Source organism: Aegilops tauschii, chromosome 7 (genome assembly GCF_002575655.3).
Source record: "Aegilops tauschii subsp. strangulata cultivar AL8/78 chromosome 7, Aet v6.0, whole genome shotgun sequence".
Taxonomy (NCBI): Eukaryota; Viridiplantae; Streptophyta; class Magnoliopsida; order Poales; family Poaceae; genus Aegilops; species Aegilops tauschii.
In genome coordinates this window covers 492,985,941-493,006,813 of record NC_053041.3, presented here as the reverse complement: position 1 = coordinate 493,006,813, position 20,873 = coordinate 492,985,941, and the positions used below count along the sequence as shown (strand labels likewise).

Genomic DNA, 20,873 nt, shown 5'->3' with positions numbered 1-20,873 from the left:
ACAGGCAAATGCATTGTCATGCTCATCCATCAGCCATACATGCAGCTTTCGTTTGCCAGAGTGGGAGATGCTCACTGGAGTTGGCTCCAAATGCATAGTTTCTATGCAGATTGCATACACCATAATGGCTCTTTCTATGCAGTGACTGACCTAGGCGCAGTCGATGTGTTCAATCTAGATGGACCATCTGTCATCCATAGAAGAATTTTACCAGATATGGCTGAGATAGTCCAGAAGTGCTACATTGTTCAGGCACCATAGGGAGATGTCCTCCAAATCTATAAGGAACGGGACCGGGATCCTGAACGACCTGATGGTGAGACGTATGCCACTGCTTTCGAAGTGTACAAGATTGATTTTGTTGAGCTGAGGCGTGTTAAGATGACAGGAATAGGTGACTATGCATTGTTTACTGGGAGGAGCACAACATCTTGCTTTAGCGTGAAGGATCATCCAGGCTTGATGTCAAACCATGTGTATTTTACTCATGATGATTACGAAGATTTATTAGACGGCAAAGATGACCCCCGTGACATAGGAGTGTACAACTTGGAAAATAATACCAGAACCAAATTGGCTAATCCTGAACCCTGGAGGACGTGGTTCCCTCCCATATGGTTGAAACCCAATCTTGCAAAAGCAGGTATATCTCATTTTCAAACAGCACTTTTCCTCATTTTATTTTTGTTGTTTTGAAATCTGTTTCTTACAATAAGGGCATTACACTTCTAACCTTAAGTGTGTTCCCTTCGTCTTGGTCTGAATTGGATGTTCAGAATAGCTTCAGCGTTTGGTTATGTTGAATTTCTTAAACCCCTTTGGTTAAGATTACCATCTTAGTCAAATTCTTTTTGCTAAATGACATGAAACATGATGATGTTTAGTAGGTTGGGTTTGATGAGACCATTATTATGTTGTTGTGCTTGTTTGGTGCAGTGTTATAGAAGAAACATTGTGTTTTCACCTAACAAATAAGCTATCATGAAGCAGCTAACTTATATTGGGGAAATAGGAATAATCTTGACACGAATGCAAGATAATCTAGATCTAACTGACAATATCAGTGTTATATTTCCAAATACGAGTGGAGTAAATAATACTAATATGGATGGCAGATAATCCAGAATTCTGGATACAATGGACAAATGTGCGTCCACCCTTTATGGTACTGCCATGATCACACACAAACTCCACACAGATACCTATAAAACAAACTAGGAGGAATATAAAGATGGTGGTACGTATCCTGTGAAAATGGACATGTTTTTGATAATGTGAAAATACAATCAGAAAAGCACATGTGCAAGATTCTAAAAATTCTCAAAATAACTCCTTTTAGATGTTTTCCATCGTCTCTGCGGACCTGGCATATCGAGAAAAATATGCAGAGGCACCTGCATTACAAGTCACTGGATGAGTTCAGATCGCTCCTGTACTATGCCACCTCTCAAGCGAACTTTGAGCAGAGATGGAAAGCTTTCTATGATAAGTGGAAGACGGATAGAACTGAAGAGTGGCTTGACAGGATGTACAGGAAGAGGAGACTTTGGGCAGCTTCATATCTTTCCGATGGTTTTTTCCTTGGTATGCGAAGTAACCAGAGGAGGGAAAGCCTCAACTCCTGCCTTCACCTTCACCTGGACTACGGTATGACAATTGTTGGTATGACAATTGTTGATTTGGTGGTGCATTATGAGAACTGTATAGTTCGCCTGCGTGAGAACGAGGCGTACGATGACTGCGAGGCATTCCAGAAGGAACCACCATCGGTTACTGAATATAAGGCCCTTGAGGAGCATGCCGCCAAAGTATTCACACCTACTAATTTCTACATCCTCCAAGATGATTTGCATAAGATGGGTCAGCTGGAGATATTTGAGACGCTCGTGGGAATTGGGCGTCAGACATTCATGGTGACATGGAAGGATAACCACAAGTTCAGGTACAATGTTGTTTATGAACCAGGTAACTCAGAAGAAACTATTACATGCAGTTGTCTTAGGATGGTTCGGAAAGGGCTGCCATTCAAACACATTTTGTTTGTTCTCCATCATCTGAACTTAACTGAAATACCAAAGTGTTGTGTCCTGCATCGGTTGTCCAAACATGCGAGAGATGGGTTGCCTGTGCAGCGGAAGAGTGATATGTTTGGATGGGGTTGGTCAGGGCCATTGGAGAGAGAATGGTATAGTGCAATAACCATTAAAACCGCAGAAGCTGCTCATGTTGCAGCAAATGATCCCTTCTTGTTCGACGAGTTGATGAAGTGTCTGGACAACATAATAGCGCAGAAAAAGATTTCAGAGGAGGAACTTATAGGAAGTAGAAGGTATGCTATGCTTAAGAAGGAGGCAAGTCAGGCACAACAAGTTGAGCCTGGTATTGGTGATCCTCAGAAAGTTTCGACGAAGGGTGCACCTAAGAAGGGGCGGTCGAAGGGTGGCCCCGACGTTACAAAGAATGGTAGGCCAAAAGATTTTACAGAGAAGAAAAGTGGTCCTTTGTGCAGTCTGTGTAGTCTCCCAGGTCATAACAAGGCTACATGTAGTCTGAACGAGAAGTGAGTTGCTACCTTTTTGTTTTGTTATGTTGCCAATTTAATTCTACCGACTATATTTTCTCACCCAATTTTTTTATATTTTGTTCAGGAATCGGGCATAGAGAAGCAGCCTGGTTGGTTAGAAGAATAAAAGTGGTCGCATGAGTCATGTCTAAATAACCTATGCTATGTTTATTCGCACATGTGTGCCAGAAAACTTGATTTGTACTGTTACGTGATGATTTGTACTGTTTATATATGCAGTTTCGAAATTTTGTTTATTTTTTTATGATGATTTGTACACCTGATTTGTATTTCTTATACTGTGATAAAATGCGGCCGGACGCTGCTATTTTGTACTTCCCTTTTACTGTTATGAAATGTATGCGGCCGGCCGCTGCTTCTGTCCAAAATAGCAAGTTCGAAAAAAATGCCCAAATACCTCTGCCGGGCCCATAGTAGCAGGCAGAACCTGCCCAAATCTAGCCCGAAGGCGACTAGGGCGGCCGATTCAGCCCACTAATGGGCCCAGACACGGGGTCCAACGGGGCTGCGGGTACTAAGTAGAGAGGAGCTCGGTGGAGGGGGCGGAGGCAGGTATTTAAGCCGGTCCTCGACGGCCCCCGCTTCCGAGGTGGGACTAAACACTGAGTTCAGCGGCGCGCGGGGGAGGGGAGTGGGCGTGGGCCGGGGGAGGGGGCGAGTGGCGGCGTGCCTTCATTGGGCCAAACTGGGCCGGCCCGAGACAACGCAAATTAGGCCTCCTGAGCCTTGCGGCGACCGCGTGCAGCGTGGGGCGCAATGGGGGCGCCATCTTTAGTACCACCTCGGAAGCCGGGGGGCGCGAGGAGCGGCTTAAATAGTTGCCTCCGCCCCCTCCACCGAGCTCCTCTCTTATCCACGCCCGCAGCCCCGTTGGACCCCGTTGCCAGGCCCATTAGTGGGCTCTATCAGCCGCCCGAGTCGCCCCCTTCGGGCTTGATTTGGGTATGATCTGTTCGCTACTATGGGCCCGGCTGCGGTGGTTGGGCATTTTTTTCTAAGTTTTTTTTTTGACAGAAAGCAAAGCAGCCGGCGTCCGCATTACATCACAGTACAAAATACAAAAAATTATAAAAAAGCAGCAAAGCAGCCGGCGTCCGCATTACATCACAGTACAAAATACAAAACATTATAAAAAAGCAGCGCCAGGCCGGCCACGGCGGCGTAATCATCACACTATATAACAAGTTGAAAAATCATCACCCACAATGATGCAAATAAGAGTGTCACCGACAATAATGCAAATAAGAGTGACATTGAAAAGTAGATATTGTAGCAAATACCGACCATGGCACGTTTATTTAGTTGCGGAACATGCTAAACCATGCCGCATTACAATATAGAGATGTCTTATTATGAAAATTGTATCAAGTACCGACAACGACACGTTTATTTAGTGGAGATAATAGCCAACGCCCCATCCTCTGACTCATTTCTTCTCCATGATCTTGAGGATCTTCTCTTTCACTACTTCCTTCGTGTTGCACTATGAAAAAAGTATTTCAGCTAGAATGCGTCCCCTTGAAGCATTAACCTCATCTTGATCAAACTCAAATGTCCAATCATCTCCGTCCCAGTTTTGAACGCATTTCACCACGAAAAGACCACAAGAGACTCTGCAAGAAACCACAAGTCAATTATTGATGGATTAGACAAGTACATACTAATTCAACATTTGCAACATACCCGTCTGTTTGTGACGGCATATCGTACTCCCTTATTGGCCAGGATGATACGTCAGGATGTTCCGTTTCAATAAGAGCATTCACCTCCTTTGTATCATTTGCTATTTCTGCCCTCTGAAATAAAAATGACAAATCCATATGAAGTACGTTTCGAATAACTATATATTGTTTTATGTAACGTTGCAAGCTTACCAGCTTAGCAATCTTTGCAATAACTCTTTTGCTACATTTACCAGTGGAGTTTAAAACTTGAAACTCTTTTTTCTTGTTGTGCATAAGAACTGTTATCCAATGATTTTCTTCCACATAAAAAGGAAAGTATGCCTACAACAAAGTTTATTCATGTTGGTGTACACACAGATGTACTACGAATGATCATACTAAACTAAAGTACCTTATCTTTGATGAAATACTCTTCAGTAACTCTAGACACCATTTTAGTTTGGTTTGTGAAGTGATCCATAAAATGCCTCCTAGAGTTGTTAACCTTTCCATCAGCACGAAGAATAAGCCAGTGGGACACCCAAGATGATAATATGTGACGGTCAGCACGAGGATTATGGGTCTGCATATGGTTGCAATAACTATTGATGACCTACAAAATAACATAACATCAATACGCCTATTAGATAATTTATGTAAATGACATGTACAACTTAATAAATTATTGCTAATACTTACACCGCCATGCAACCACTTTTTCGAAATGATGGCTTCAAGCATTTCAGGTGTACATGTTTCCCCACCAATTCCCGTCATGTGCACGACAGTTTTGCTGCAAAGCTTCTCCGAGTCTGCCAGTGTCCGGATATAAACCTTCGCGGCCTCTATGTGATCCTCATTAATGTAATCAGTATTAATCATAGCAGCTCTTATACCAAACAGACCTAAAATAGTAAGAAACAATGAGTTAATAAAGTGTGCATGCAAGGACAGAAGTATGTTGCAAGAATAAATTACCTAGCACTTACTTTTCTTTGCACGTTTACGTCCACCGTTCTGCTGGTAAGGTGAAAGACAATATTTTGACTGTTTCCTCTTGCGTTTCCCATCATTCTCCTTCTCATCATTCTCCTTCCCATCATTCTCCGGAGTGCCATTTTCTTTCGCATTTTTAATACGGGTGTTCAGACTATCCATACTAATCTCCTCAGATTTATCTGCGCTAGACCCGTCTGACACTTCATTCATATTCTTGGGGGTTGAAGTAATAGCCGGAAAGTCATTCGTGTCTACCGTCGCAAGAGATGGGTTGGGTGAATTACCATTGTCCTCAATAACGAAGGGGTCTCCTTCATCTCCTGTACCAGGTGTGTTGTGATGCACACCTTTCTCACGCGCCAATTTATTCCCGTTCCCAGTGGTGAAGGATGCGTCCACCCTGTTGTCCATATCTTCTTTTGCAGGAGTTGATTTTACATCTGTCCAATATTTTGATGATTTGTATTTTGATGGACCATACTTCCCCACCCAGTCTTCACTATGCTCCACAAACTCAATGTCATCATCAGACCCCTTGTTTGGCTTGAATACAAGACCTTTCTTCTCCAGCTTCTCCACTACTATCTGCAATGACACATCGAAAGCATTAACTACATGCATAAATTATGAATAATCCAATGTAAACTGAACATCACTCATATTACCTCAGCACATTTTTTAGGGAGAAGTCTAATTTCTTTTTGCATATCTTTGATGCATTTCATCACTTGATCTAATGTACTATCCCTGCTCGATGAAGCCTCATCTCTATTATCTTTCTTTTTTTGGGCACGATCTTCTTGCTCTAATTCTTCCTCCGCCTTTCTTCCTTGTTGAGCAATTAATGTCTGCCTGTACTTCTCACTTATCACGTCATCAATCTGTGACAGGTAAAATCAATATAAATTTCTCAACATATAAATAGTAACATAAGTGCATGCAGTACGAAATAGTAACATATTAATAGTAACTTACCATCCCATTACCACGGCCGTATGACGTGTCGTACGCGTCACGCTTCTTAGGCTCATCTTCTGACCAATTAAGCATCAACGGATATTCATGAGCCAATGGATCAAATGCCTCATCATCCAGTGGCTGCACTTTCTCCCAAAACAAGTACTGCATGAACATGAAGTATATTAGCAAAAAAAAATCACAAACTATAGTTCGAAAGAAACAAATATAACATAAGATTTACCTGTAGGAGGGCAAGGTTTCCGATCGGCCAAGTAAATTTTGTAAGATCTGATAAGGTCTTTGTGAAGCCTTCAACGCAAACGCGTAAAGTAAACGCGTTCCAATTAAATGCTTTGATGGCCTCCACATCGTGCACTAACTTGTAATAAGCATTAGGAACTTCTTTCGTGGACTGCGGTGCAAGAACCGTGCCTAGAAGAACCAGAACAATTCTACGGAGAAAATCATCATTGTACGTGCCACTGGCAACGATGTTCTCAATCAGCTCGTCTATCATCATTTCCCCCGTATTGGAATCTAGAAAGCGACTAGGCACCTTCACCTTCGCCTTTAACCCCCCTTTTCCTAGCGCTTTCATGGCATCTTTGCCTTGTTCTGTAGCCCGAAAATGTCAAACACATCTTCGGTGCGCAATGATATCACACCATTTTTTGATGGCATGATGAACCTTTTTCTGTCCAACGCATATGATTTAATAATGAACTTGAGCAAACATTTTCGCATGAGCACGCTAGGAATCATCAGCATTTTTTCCAGACTAGTGCTTGCAAAACGCTTTTTCTGCCTAGAGTTTAGTTTGCTGATCAAGAGACACCACTTCTCAACCGAACAAAAAATATCTCCGTACTCCACCGTCGCTAGGAATAGGAGCAAAAATAATGTTAGCTACTTTATATGGGTACATGATAAATATGATGAATGCATAGTACCTCGTGCCATGGGATCAGGGCCGGCCCTGGGGGACGATGGCACGGTGGCGTTGGTGGCAGATGGCGTCGGTCGCAACCTGCAAATAAAATTCATAGATATATAACCTCATTCACATTACATATTCCAAGGTGCAACTTAGGGTGTGTTTGGGAAAACTACACTATAGCCAAACACTTAGGTGGTTTTGACAGAACTAAGAAAAACTATGGTATCTACAGTGCATGTATCAGCCACTCATGCATGCATGTACTTACGCAGTACTTAGTGCACTAACTACACACTCTAATGATCTAGGATAAAAAATTCTCGGATCAAGGTTATCCATGATAAAGCACATGAAACATGCAAGTAGGTCCGAATCTGTGTTTACCAACTTGGGGGCGTCGGCGTTACGTGGCGACGGGGGCGACGGCGTCGGCCGCAGATGGCGTCGGGGCAGATCGTGTCGGGGCAGTCGCTGTCTGGTGCGTCGGCGTGAGCTGGCGTCGGTGGCAGATGGCGTCGGCGTGAGGTGGCGTCGGGGGCGGCGTCGGCCGCAGATGGCGTCGGGGGAGGCGATCGTGGCGTCGGCGTGAGGTGGCGTCGGCCGCAGATGGCGTCAGGGGAGGCGATCGTGGAGGCGGCGTGAGGTGGCGTCGGGGGCAGCGTTGGGCGTAGATGGCTTCGGGGGAGGCGATCGTGGAGCGGCGTGGAGGCGTTGAGGCGGCGTGGACTGGTGATCGTGGAGGCGTGGAGGCGGCGTCCACTTGGGCTTTGACCCCCGATGGATATGCATGTATACGCGGGGCCTATCTATTAAAAATTTTTCTAAAAACCCATTCATTAGTTTTTTCCCAATCATTACTTGCGTTCGTGTTTTAACACAACCATTATCGAAAATACATTGATTGATAGGTACTTTTTCTTCACTCCGCCAAACGTCACGAGACTTTTTCCACACGATGGCATCACCATCCACAACACCCACGCCAATTTGCATATTTTTCCGACGCTCGATGCATTTTCTAGGGTTTTTCGGTCAAAAATCAATAAAACACTGGCCGGACGTGACACAATGTTCGTTTTGTATCCGTTTTCGTTCCAACCTTGCGTGGGGGCCTACGTTGGCCGTGCCCACGTGTACGCACACTTTTGGTGCACTTGCATTCATGCGATCACGTAGCCCAGTGCAACCAGCTACTTTTCGGTCTGCTCGAGAGGGGGTTCCCAACTACGGTTTTTTTTCTACTCCGTCAAACGTCACAAGACTTTTTCCACACGATGGCATCACCATCCACAGCACCCACGCCAATTTGCATATTTTTCCGACGCTCGATGCATTTTCTAGGGTTTTCCCGGTCAAAAATCAATAAAACACTAGCCGGACATGACGCAACGTTCGTTTTGTATCCGTTTTCGTTCCAACCTTGCGTGCGGGCCTACGTTGCCTGTGCCCACGTGTACGCACACTTTTGGTGCACTTGCATGCATGCGATCATGTAGCCCAGTGCAACCAGCTACTTTTCGGTCTGCTCGAGAGGGGGTTCCCAACTACGGTTTTTTTTCTACTTCGTCAAACGTCACGAGACTTTGTCCACACGATGGCATCACCATCCACAGCACCCACGCCAATTTGCATATTTTTCCGACGCTCGATGCATTTTCTAGGGTTTTCCCGATCAAAAATCAATAAAACACTGGTCGGACGTGACGCAACGTTCGTTTTGTATCCGTTTTCGTTCCAACCTTGCGTGGGGGCCTACATTGGTCGTGCCCACATGCACGCACACTTTGGTGCACTTGCATGCATGCGATCACGTAGCCCCAGTGCAACCAGCTACTTTTCGGTCTACCGGAGAGGGGGTTCCCAACTACGGTTTTTTTCTACTCCGTCAAATGTGACGAAACTTTTTCCACACGTTGGCATCACCATCCACAGCGCCCACGCCAATTTTCATATTTTTCGGACGCTCGATGCATTTTCTAGGGTTTTCCCGGTCAAAAATCAATAAAACACTGGCCGGACGTGACGCAACGTTCGTTTTGTATCCGTTTTCGTTCCAACCTTGCGTGGGGGCCTACGTTGGCCATGCCCACGTGTACGCACACTTTGGTCCACTTGCATGCATGCGATCACGTAACCCCAGTGCAACCAGCTACTTTTTGGTCTGCCGGAGAGGGGTTCCCAACTACGGTTTTTTTTCTACTCCGTCAAACGTCACGTAACTTTTTCCACACGTTGGCTTGACCATCCACAGAACGCACGGCAATTTTCGGTATTTTTTGACGTCCGATGCATTTTCTAGGGTTTTCTAGGCGAAAGTACCCTAAACCGCTGTCCGGACGTGCCGCGATGTGTGTTTCTTGTGTGATTTCGTTCATATCATGCGTGCAGGACTAAATTCGGGATGCGCACACACTCGCAAAATTTCGTTTCATTACATGCATTCAATCACGTACCTTTACATTGAGCATCGTTACTAATTTCTTATGTTTTACCATATATTCGTGTACAAATGCATAATCAAATCAATACTCTCAAATGAAATGGACAAAACAAATTTCACTCAAATTTCATTCAACATAGATAAGATATTTTACATACTCGAGCGAACTCGATGATGATAAGTTCGTACATAAAGTCTAGTACTTAGGCTTAGAACGACATAACCAAATTAACTAAACAACACACTTAAAAAACTACTCGGCGTCGCTATCAACGAGGTCAATCACGGCCGGGCTGTTGCCGCCGTCATCGTCGCTGCTGGACCGGTTCGCGACGTCGTCCCAGTCCACCGGGACGTCGTCTGAATCCTCTTCCTCCTCCGTCGCCGGCGCGTGCTGCCACTCCTGCTGCCACTCCTGCTGCCACTCCGGCGGCGCCATCGCCGCCTGCTGCGCCGCCATCGCCTCGGCCGCCTGGATTGCGGCCGCAATCTCGGCGGCTTCCTTCACTGCCGCCGCAGCCTCCGACGCCCGTACGGCCACGTGGTACCCCGGGGTGTCATCCGGATCGCCGTCCTCGCGGAGGATGACCTGCTCCGGCGGCAGCTCTATCTCCGGCGGCGAGGGAGGGGCGGCCGGCGCCGGTGCCGGCTGCGCACCGTGGCCGCCACCACGTCTGCGGCGATCGTGCGGTGGAGGCGGTGCGCGAAGACGGCCGTTGCGGCCCGTCAGGTCGGGGGTCACGCCGGCCGCCGCAAGGCGGAAGGCTGCCATGACCTCCCAATAGTCTTTCCCGTGCCAAAAATTCTTGCGGCCTTCGATGTTGTGTCGGCCGCCGCTGTGGTTGTGGAGCTCCTCCTCCGTCGCGCCGGGACCCGGCGTCGCGTAGCCGTCCGCGTCGATCTTCGAGTTGCGGGGAAGACGACAGCCCGGCGGCACGGGGAGGCAGTAGCGGTGGAGCTCCACCATCTCCGGCACTCCGATGCTCGTCGGCCATGCACCGGGTTTGTTGTCGTCGTCGCCGCCACCACCGGTGCTGCTGCTGCCGCGGAAGAACGCCATCGACGGTGGTCGTCGGTGGGACGGGTGCGGGTGTGGGCGTGGGAGGGACGGGGTGGGCGTCGGAGGGACGGGGTGGGCCTTTATAAAGCGGCGGGCTGCGGGCGGAGCGATGCGGGGGAGGGAAGGTGGCGGGTGGGACGCCGGGGCTATTAACGTCGGCGCGTTAATGACCGCGCGGCCGGCGTGCAGGCGCTTTGACCCTCGGCCGCCGCGAACGACGCGTCCGGAGGGGGCATGCCAGGCGGCGGGGCAAACCAGGCGGCGGGCCTGTCGGCTGGCAGGCGAGGAGGCGGCAGCGGTGGCGTCCGGCAGGCGAGGAGCCGACAGCGGCGGCAGGCGGCGGCGGTGGCGTCCGGCAGGCGCAGTGGCAGGCGGCAGCGGTCGCGCGGCAGGCGAGGAGCCGACAGCGGCGGCAGGCGGCAGCGATGCGGCGGAGGGGAGGTGGCGGGTGGGACGCCGGGGCACGCGCGTGAAACCGCCTGCGTGCATGCGCGCCTCGGGCGGCGTGATTGGTGCGGGGGACGTGGGGGGCTTGGGGCGGGGGACGTGGGGGGGTCCGCGATGGGTGCGACGCGGCGCGGATGACGCGCATGCACGTTGACTGCGGGGTTGCCGCGTTGATCGCGGGCGGGCCGCGCGTGCACGTCTGCATGCCTGCCAACCAGGCGCGTGCGGACGGACGGTTTAATTTTTTTCCCTCGCGGGCGGCCGGCCGGCGCCATGCATTTTAGTCCCACCTCGACCGCGGAAGAACGCCGCGACCGGCTTAAATAGCCGCGTCAGTTAACCCATGCATGGTCATATTTAACAATGTGATGTAACGTTACTTACCTGCCCGGGCGGTGCACTGTCCGGGCAGTGCCCGGGCAGTTATGTAACGTTACATCACATTATTAAATATGTTTTTTGTTTTTTCTATAATATTGTCAATTCGTGTATTTTTTTTACGTCAGACAAAAGACGCGAGGCCACTATGTTTTTTTTTACTCCGCCATATGGCACGTAACTTTTTTCACACGTTAGCATCACCGTTGACAACACCCACGCCATTTCGCATATTTTTCCGGCGCTCGATGCATTTCCTAGGATTTTCCCGGTGAAAATGCCCTCAAACACGGGCCGGACGTGACGCAACGTTCGTTTTGTGTCCGTTTTCGTTCCAACCTTGTGTGGGTCCCCGCGTCAGCTGTGCCCACATGTCTGCCCACTTTGATGCAATTGCATGCATGCGATCACGTAACCCTAGTGCAACGAGGTTAGTTTCTGTCTACCGGAGGGGGTTCCACACTACGTTTTTTTTACTCCGCCAAATGGCACGAGACTTTTTCCACAACGTTCGCATCACCGTCGACAGCACCCACGGTAGTTTGCATATTTTTCCGGCGCTCGATGCCTTTCCTAGGATTTTCCCAGGAAAAATGCCCTAAAACACTGGCCGGACGTGACGCAACGTGTGTTTTGTGTCCGTTTCCGTTCAAACCTTGCGTGGGTCCCCACTTCAGCCGTGCCCGCATGTCTGCCCACTTTGGTGCAATTGCATGCATGCGATCACGTACCCCTAGTGCAACGAGCTTCGTTTCGCTCTTCCAGAGGGGGTTCCCAACTACTTTTTTTTACTCCGCCAAATGACACGATACTTTTTCCACACGTTGGCATCACCGTCAACAGCACCTATGCCAATTTTCATATTTTTCCGACGCACGATACATTTCCTAGGATTTTCCCCGTGAAAACCCCTAAAACACTGGCCGGACGTGACGCAACGTTCGTTTTGTCTCCGTTTTCGTTCCAACCTTGCGTGGGGCCCTACGTCGGCCGTGCCCACATGTACGCACACTTTCGTGCAATTGCATGCATGCGATCACGTGGACTTTGTGCAACGAGCCCCGTTTCGGTCTACCGGAGGGGGGTTCCCAACTACTTTTTTTGACTCCGCCAAATGGCACGAACCTTTTTTCCACACTTTGGCATCACTTTCGACAGCACCCACGCCAGTTCGCATATTTTCCGGCGCTCGATGCATTTCCTAGGATTTTTTCAGGTGAAATGCCCTAAAACACTGGACGGACGTGACGCAACGTTCGTTTTGTGTCCGTTTTCGTTCCAACCTTACGTGGGGCCCTACGTCAGCCATGCCCACATGTATGCCCACTTTCGTGCAATTGCATGCATGCGATCACGTACCCCTAGTGCAACGAGGTTCGTTTCGGTCTACCGGAGGGGGGTTCCCAACTACTTTTTTTTACTCCGCCAAATGGCACGCAACTATTTCCACACGTTGGCATCACCGTCGACAGCACCCACGCCAGTTTGCATAATTTTCCGGCGCTTGATGCATTTCCTAGGATTTTCCCGGTGAAAATGCCCTAAAACACTGGCCGGACGTGACGCGACGTGCGTTCGGTCTACGATTTCGTTCATATTTTGCGTGGGGGCCTACATTGGGCATGCACACACCCTCACAAAAAATGGTTTCATTTCATGCATGCGATCACGCTCCCGTAGTGCAACCAGCATCGTTTCGGTGTGCTGGTCGGGCTACTCTCAAAGACGTTTTTTTAATCTCGACCGAACGATCCCAAACTTTTTTCACGTACTCCAGGCATCATCGGGAGCACGCATGACAATTTTCGTTATTTTTTGATGTCCGATGCTTTTTCTAGGGTTTTTTGGGCGAAAATACCCTAAAACACTACCCGAACGTGACGCGACGTGCGTTCGGTGTCCGATTTCGTTCATATCTTGCGTGGGAACCTACATTGGGCATGCATACACCCCCGCAAAAAAATATTTAATTTCATGCATGCAATCACGCACCCCTAGTGTAACCAGCACCGTTCCGGTGTGCCGGTCGCGCTACTCTCAAACACGTTTTTTTTTCATCTAGACCGAACGACCCCCAATTTTTTCCACGTACTCCAGGCACCATCGGGAGCACGCACGACAATTTTCGTTATTTTTTTACGTCCGTTGCATTTTCTAGGGTTTTTTCGACGAAAATACATTAAAACACTGCCCGAACGTGACGCGACGTGCGTTCAGTATTTCATGTGTTTCTTTCACGTTTTTAGCAAGTGAATCGGATAATCCCATACTTTTTTCCACACATTCGGGTCTGCTTATATAGCTAATCTCGCATAAAGTTTTTCATTTGCTGCATGAAATTTAACGTAAGTCATTCCGCTATGACGGAACGGTCCGTTTCGATAGACATTAATTTTTTTTACATCTGTTTAAGGATTTTTTTTCCTTTATCACATATTAAAATTCGTAAAAAATAAGAGCACACATGTCTTTTTGATTCAAACATTTCAAATTCCATTCATATTTTAAGGATATTTCACATAAACTTGAACGGAATTTGAAATTACACATAAAAAACAACCTAAACAAACTGCTCCTCCATGGAAAGGTCGATGACCTCCATCATGCCGCCGTCGCCTCCGTCATCATCATCGCTACCGTCGTCGCTCTGCTCCGCCTTGAGCGCTGCCTCAACAGCCGCCAAGGCCGCCGCCTGCTCCTCGGCCTCCAGGTCGCGCTAGGGACGCGAGCAGTCCGGGTGTGTCCTCCGGGTCGCCGTCCTGTCGGAGCGCCGCCACCTCCGGCAGGATCACGGCCTCGGCCGGGGCTGGTGGGGCGGGGCCAGGAGGCGGGGCGGGCCCGCACCCGCGCAGGCGGGAGGGCCCGGCTTCGCCTGTGATGTCGCCGACGGGGAGCCCACGGGCGGCGCGCTTGAAGGCGCCGATCACGTCGTTGAACCGCTTGCCCCTCCAAAATCGGCGGCGGTTCGGTTGAACCGCCCACCGGGGTGCGCGCTCAGCTCGGCGTTCGTCGCCGGCGGGCCCTGCGTGGGGTAGCCGTCGGCGGAGATCCTCCACGGCCGCGGCACCTTCGCCGCCGCCGGCACGAACAGGCCGAACCGGAAGAGATCTTCCGTCTGCCCTTGTGTCAGGCTCGAAGGCCAGACGCCGCCCGATGCCACGCCGTCGCTGTCCGAGTCGCTCGACGCCATTTTTGCAGGCCGGTGGAGATGACGCAGCGGTGGGGGGCGAGAGAGGGGTGAGATGGACGGGCGGTGTGGACGACGGGCGGTGTGGGCAGGGCGGGCGCGACGGGAGTAGATTTTATAGCCGGCGGGCGCGGAGCGGGTGCGGGGAGGGGCATTAACGACGGTAGGTGAGAGGCGCGGCAGGCAAGGAGCCGGCAGGCGGTGGCGTGCGGCAGGCGAGGAGCCGGCAGGCGGTGGCGTGCGGCAGGCGAGGAGCCGGCAGGCGGCGGCGTGCGGCAGGCGCGTCTGGAGGAGGGTGGATAGGGACGGGGGCGCCGCGTGGAAGACGATGCGCGGCAGCCGCGTTGACTGCGCGGTTGCCGGTAGGTGAGAGGCGCGGCAGGCGAGGAGCCGGCAGGCGGTGGCGTGCGGCAGGCGGGGAGCTGGCAGACGGCGGCGTGCGGCAGGCGCGGTCTGGGGGAGGGTGGATAGGGACGGGGGTAACGCGCGGAAGACGATGCGCGGCAGCCGCGTTGACTGCGCGGTTGCCGCGTTGATCGCGGGCGGGCGGGGCGGCCACGTCTGGACGGTTGGTTTTTTTTTCAGTCGGGCGGGCGGGACCTGTATTCATATACGTATACGCTCGGGCATTTTTTTTCGGGCAGGCGGGCGGGCCAACTCGTTTTAAAAAATGCCCATCATACCCTCTGTTATGAAGAGGTATTGGGCAATCTCAGCCGTCCTTGTGTTAGAGGGGGTCTACCGAAGCGGAAGTGTTTGTACAAATGTTTATGTGCAAAATACAAATGGAATGGAATTCAAGAACTATTCACCAGTAATCCCCACAGGAGCAGATACCACCCCTGAAATGATGGAATCTCTTCTTGTCCCGAACCACAATCTCCCTCCCTGTCACCTTGGAGATGAGCCTGGCCGCGTTATGGCAATCCTTGCACATCCTGATGTTCTTGAACACCCTCACCGTCGCCGGCGCGGCCGTCCTCAGCAGCCCAAACGCGATGGCCTGCTTCTCGCTGTGCCACCGCAGCGCCTCCACTTTCTCTTCCTCCTCGAGCTCGTGCAGCACGACCGTGGTGTTGGGAACGTACCCGATCTCGCGGATCCTCTCCTCCAGGCTGAGCCACATCCTCCTCACCTCGTCCATCTCAGGGAGCGTGTTTTCTCCGGCGACGAAGCTGTACACCTTACCCGCGACGTCGATCCAGCTGCAGCCTGGATCCTTGGCGATGCCGGCGTCCCTGAGCATCTTCCTCACCTTCCTCATCTCATCCCACCGCCTGGACCCGGCGTACATGTTGGAGGCGAGGACGTAGTGCTCGGCCTTGTCGGGTTCGAGCTCAAGCAACCTGTCAGCGACCTCGCTTCCCAGCTCTGCTTCTCCATGTATGTGGCAGGCAGAGAGCACGGAGCTCAGTATCTTGGCGTCTGGCTCCTGCGGCATCTCCGCCATGAGCGCCACCGCATCAGCGAAGCGCCCTGCTCGGCTCAGCATGCCGATGATGCAGCCATAGTGCTCTAGCTTCGGTTCTATTTTGTGATAATGGTTTCTCATTTCCTCAAAGAAATGCAGCCCCTCCTCCAGCATCCCGGCATGGCCACATGCCATCAGTAGACCAAGGTAGGTAAATTCATCAGGTTCCACCCCCTCCCTCCTCATTTTGCCATACAGCTCAACAGCTTCTTTCCCCAAACCATTGACGGCGTACCCGGTGATCATCGCCGTCCATGACACCTTTGCGTCTCTTGCCTTCAACCGGTCGAAGAACGACCTGGCATCGTCCGCAAATCCGCACTTCGAGTACATGTCGATCACCGAGCTCGATAGAAACGGGTCCTCGCAGAGGCCAGCTTTCAGGGCAAAGCAGTGCATCTCCTTCCCTAAGCGAACAGCTGATAGCTCTGAGCAGGCCATCAAGGCACTTGTTGCTGAAATCACTGACGAACAATGGCCTTCCATGGATTGCATCTCCCTGAAGAGCTGGAGGGACTCACCGGGTAGCCCGTTCTGCGAGTACCCGGCGATCATGGCGTTCCATGAAACCTCACCCTTTTCCTCCATTGCACCGAACAGCACTCGAGCCAAAGGCTCCGTCCTGCTGCATCGGATGTAAGCCGAGAGGAGCGAGACCCGGATGATAGGGTCCTTCTCCAGCCCATTCCTGAGGATGAATCCATGGGTGGCCTTGCCATGGAGCAGGTGCTTCGGATCGGCGCATGCCATGAGCAAGCTCCCAATGCTGAACCCGTCAGGCTTCAGCCCGCAGGCATTGGTCATCTGAATGAACAGCTCGATCGCGGCCGCGCTATTCTGCTGCGCGTGGGCACCGATGAGTGCGTTCCACGAGCTCACCGTCTTGCACCGGATGCCGGCGAAGACGCGGTCAGCGTGGAGCAGGCGCCCGCATCTCCCGTAGGCTGCCACCAGTGCGTTTGGCACCTTGTCGCCGGTGGCATCCAGGCCTCTCCGAACGGTGAAGGCGTGCAGCTCCCTCAGCCTAGCCAGCTCCGGCGGCCCGGAACATGCCGGCAGGACGCTCAGCACGGTGATCTCGTCGGCCGGCACGCTGCCATGTTCTTCGATCTGCATGTCTCGCAGCAGCCCGAACGCCGCGCCGGCCTCGTGGTTCCGCGCGTACGCCCCGAGCATCACGTTCCAGGACACGACGGACGGGGCCTCTGGGAACGCGCGCTCGGCGTTCGCGAGCTCGCCGCACTTGGCGTACATGTCGACCAGCGCGTTGCCGACCCGCGCCGCCGCGTCCCAGCCGGACTTGACCGCGAGGCCATGCACCGTCCTGCCCGTCTCCGACCAACCGAGCGCGGCGCACATTGGGAGCACCGTCACCAGCGTCGCCTCGTCCACCATCCCGCCAAGCGCCACCAGGCAGTCCCGGAACAGCTCCAGGCCGCGCCGCGGGTCGCCGGAGAGGGCCGCCATGAGCGCGTTCCAGGACACGAGGTTCCTGGACGCATCCGGAATTCCGCCGAACACCTTCTCGGCGTCCTCGACGCGGCCGCACCGGCCGTACATCGAGACGAGGGAGTTGCCGACGAAGGGGTCGCCGGGCAGGCCGAGCTTGGCGGCGAGCGCGTGGACCTGGCGCCCCGCGGCGGCGGCCCCGCCGCGGAGGAAGCCGCAGGACCTGGCGGCGGGAGGCAGCGTGAACCTGTCGGGGGCGAGGCCCTCTGAGGCGGTGAGGAGTTGCGGCAGGAGTGCGAGGGCGTCGGCATGGCGGCCGGCTCGGGAGTGGTCGGCGAGGAGGGCGTTCCATTGCGGGAGCGACGGGGCAACGGGCTTCGACGGCGGCGGAGGAGGCTTGCTTGCGTGTGGCTGTGCGCGATGGGGAAGCGGCGCGAGGTGGACGGTGGCGGGCATGGGGTCAGCCGGGCTTGCTTATCTTGCCGAGTGACAGAGTGGGGAAGGGAAGTGAGCTCGACCACGCCGATTTTGTTTCACGCGTACATTTCTATTTTCTGCTTTTGCAAAACTAAAATAAAGAATAGCAATACAAATATAATTCCGTATCATAATACACATGTGGGGCATGTTTTTTAACAGGGAATATCAGGGAAAGGCGCCAAAGGTATTCAGCTGAGAAACAATGCACGACATGAATCACAACACCCTGAAGAGTTGATGTAGAGAGGAGAGATTGGAGCATCTCCAGCCTGATTTGGCAAATCCGGCCGCTCAAATGCCCGTGTTCGCGGGCACTGACCAGGCACCCCTCAAATATTGTGTTGCACATTTATATACCGTAAATTTCGATTCTCAAATTCATGCAATCCATGCACGTCGATCATACGGTACAAACTGTCTGTATGCCAAAGCTCAGAACAAAGTAAAGTAAATCATAGTACAATAAATCGAACATGGCAAAATGAAATCAATGCCCGAGCGTGACGGATGGCCTCAGATCACTAGTTGGGCGCCTGCTCCGAGCGGAATGCATCCTGCTCGTCCTGCTCTGCCTGCATCCGGGCAGTTTCCTCCGCCTGCAGCCGGGCTGCCTGCTCCGCATGCATCCGGGCGCAGCCGCCCTCGCTGCCTCGTAGTCCCTACGGTCGTTGATCTCCTTCTTGTCCGCAAGCCACTTCTTCGCATGCTCATCCAAAAGGGTCTCGTCTGCCAACATGATCCTCGCATTTTTCGCGTCCCGTGCGAGTTGCAACCTCTCCTTCTCAAGCTCTATGTCGCCAAATGTCTCGGCCTTCTCGAACTCCCATTTTATCGCCGCTTGTTGCTTCTCAAACTCGATCTTCTCCCTCTCAATTTCCAGCTTCTTCTCCGGTCTCTTCCGGTCCCACTCCATCCTTTCCTTTTGCGCATCCAACATGAGCTTATGCCTCTCCTCCTTCTTGTTCTCTCTCACCGGAAAAATGCCCGTCCATGTGGACGACATTTTGGTAGCCGCGGCATCACAGGCAGCACGTGCCTTCTCCCACTTGTTTCCCATGACTTGGCAGTTGTCCTTTGGCACGGTTGCTTTTCCATTCGTCACGACAACATCGTCCTCTTCATCGTCCAACCAAATTGATTTTTTGGAGCTTGAGCCATCATTCCTCTTCTTGCCGGACTTGAGGTCGGCTACAAGTTGGTTCCACTTCGGCTTGCCACTCAGTATGACCCAACAATGGCTAAAAGCAAATGGCTTTTTCTCCACCTCGTGATACAAAGTGGCCGCCACCGCCGTCTAGCAAACAACATATGTATGCGCACGAGAATTCAAACACAAGAACACTACAAGAAATATGTCAACTTGTGACCTTCTGTGAGTGAGCCTGGAAGAAATGGTCGTAAATCTACGACCATTTGAGACCAATTGGTCGTAAGCTGTTCGGGGGCTCCAAACCCTAAACCATAACGACCATTTTGGTCAGAAAGGCCGTAATTTCCTTACACGAAATGGTCGTAAAGCAGACAACACTGGTCCGCTGCCTTATTTCTAGCTGACCACGACCAATATAGATGGTCATAGCCTTGTAAATTGTGGTGCATTGCTATGACTAGGCGCCACCTCATCAGTTTTACTATGTGTCATGTCCATGTGTCAATTTTTGCCTATGTGTCATGCTCATGTGTCAACTTTTGCCCTAGGTTGTGAAGCGACCTACATTTCTGTCATTCCCAAAATTCCCAAAAAAATCTCATGAATTCTTTGGATCGTATCTTCGTCAAATATGTCAAAAACCTTCCTTGCCTAGTTCAAAAATAATTCAGAAATGTTCATTTTCCTATTTTGTTCAGAACAGTACTTTGTGAAGGAAGTGCTATTTATATTTTCTTGATTGCCCTCAAAATTTTTGGGCACTCTTTCCTATCCAAATCATTATCTCATGACAAAATTCCAAAGTATATGTTCAGCTAGAAGCTTTGTGAAGGAAGTACTAGCTAGGCATAACCTAATAAGTTGAATTTTTCCACATTTTCTATATGCCCAAATCATAGCTCTCCACAAAATTTGAGCCCCATCTAACAATCCATGTGAGCTCACCATCCAATCTTTGTTTCTGGTAATATTTCCAGTTTGTGAAGCAACTATATTTTATATTGCTTTATACTTGCTGAAAATTTTACCAGAACATGACCCTGACCATATAACCTCCCTCCACCAAATTTTAGCTCATTTAATTTAGCCAATTTCCCTCAATATTGTTCCCGATTTTCTGTTCAGTGGAGAGCATTGTGAAGGAAATACCATTTTTATTTATCCAAATGGTATGAAAGTTTTACAGTGCCTTCATATGCCAAAATTATCATCCTCCTCCAAATTGAAGCTCAATCCAATCATCTATGTGAGCCCAGCTTTAATTTATATTTTCTGACCAGATTGGCACATTGCAAAGCAAGTGCTATCTAGACCCCTCCTATTGCCCTCAAACTTCGTAGGCACTCTTCCATATCCAAATCATTGCCACATGCCAATATTCAGCTCCATTTGCATAGTAAATCTTCCTCAGCAAATTTCCAAAGTTTCTATCCAGAGAGAAGCTTTGTGAAGGAAGTACTAGCTAGGATTATCCAAATGATATGAGATTTTTCCAAATCTTCCATATGCTAAAATCAACACGCTCCACAAAATTTGAGCTCTATCCATAAATCCATGTGAGCTCATCATCCAATCTTTTATTCTGGTCAATTTTTCAGTTTGTGAAGCAACTATATTTTATATTGCTTAACCATTGTTGAATCTTTACCAGGGCATGTTATAACTTC

The 20,873-nt window shown here is 50.7% G+C and overlaps 1 protein-coding gene across 1 annotated transcript; it reads right to left on the bottom strand.

Annotated features, from left to right (window-relative positions):
• Positions 1 to 15,348: 15,348 nt before the first annotated feature.
• Positions 15,349 to 18,091, bottom strand: LOC109774251 (pentatricopeptide repeat-containing protein At1g18485). The gene has a single exon (XM_020332965.4). The coding sequence runs from the start codon at positions 18,030 to 18,032 to the stop codon at positions 15,465 to 15,467; it is 2,568 nt and encodes an 855-aa protein (XP_020188554.1). The 5' UTR covers positions 18,033 to 18,091; the 3' UTR covers positions 15,349 to 15,464.
• Between the last annotated feature and the right edge of the window lie 2,782 nt (positions 18,092 to 20,873).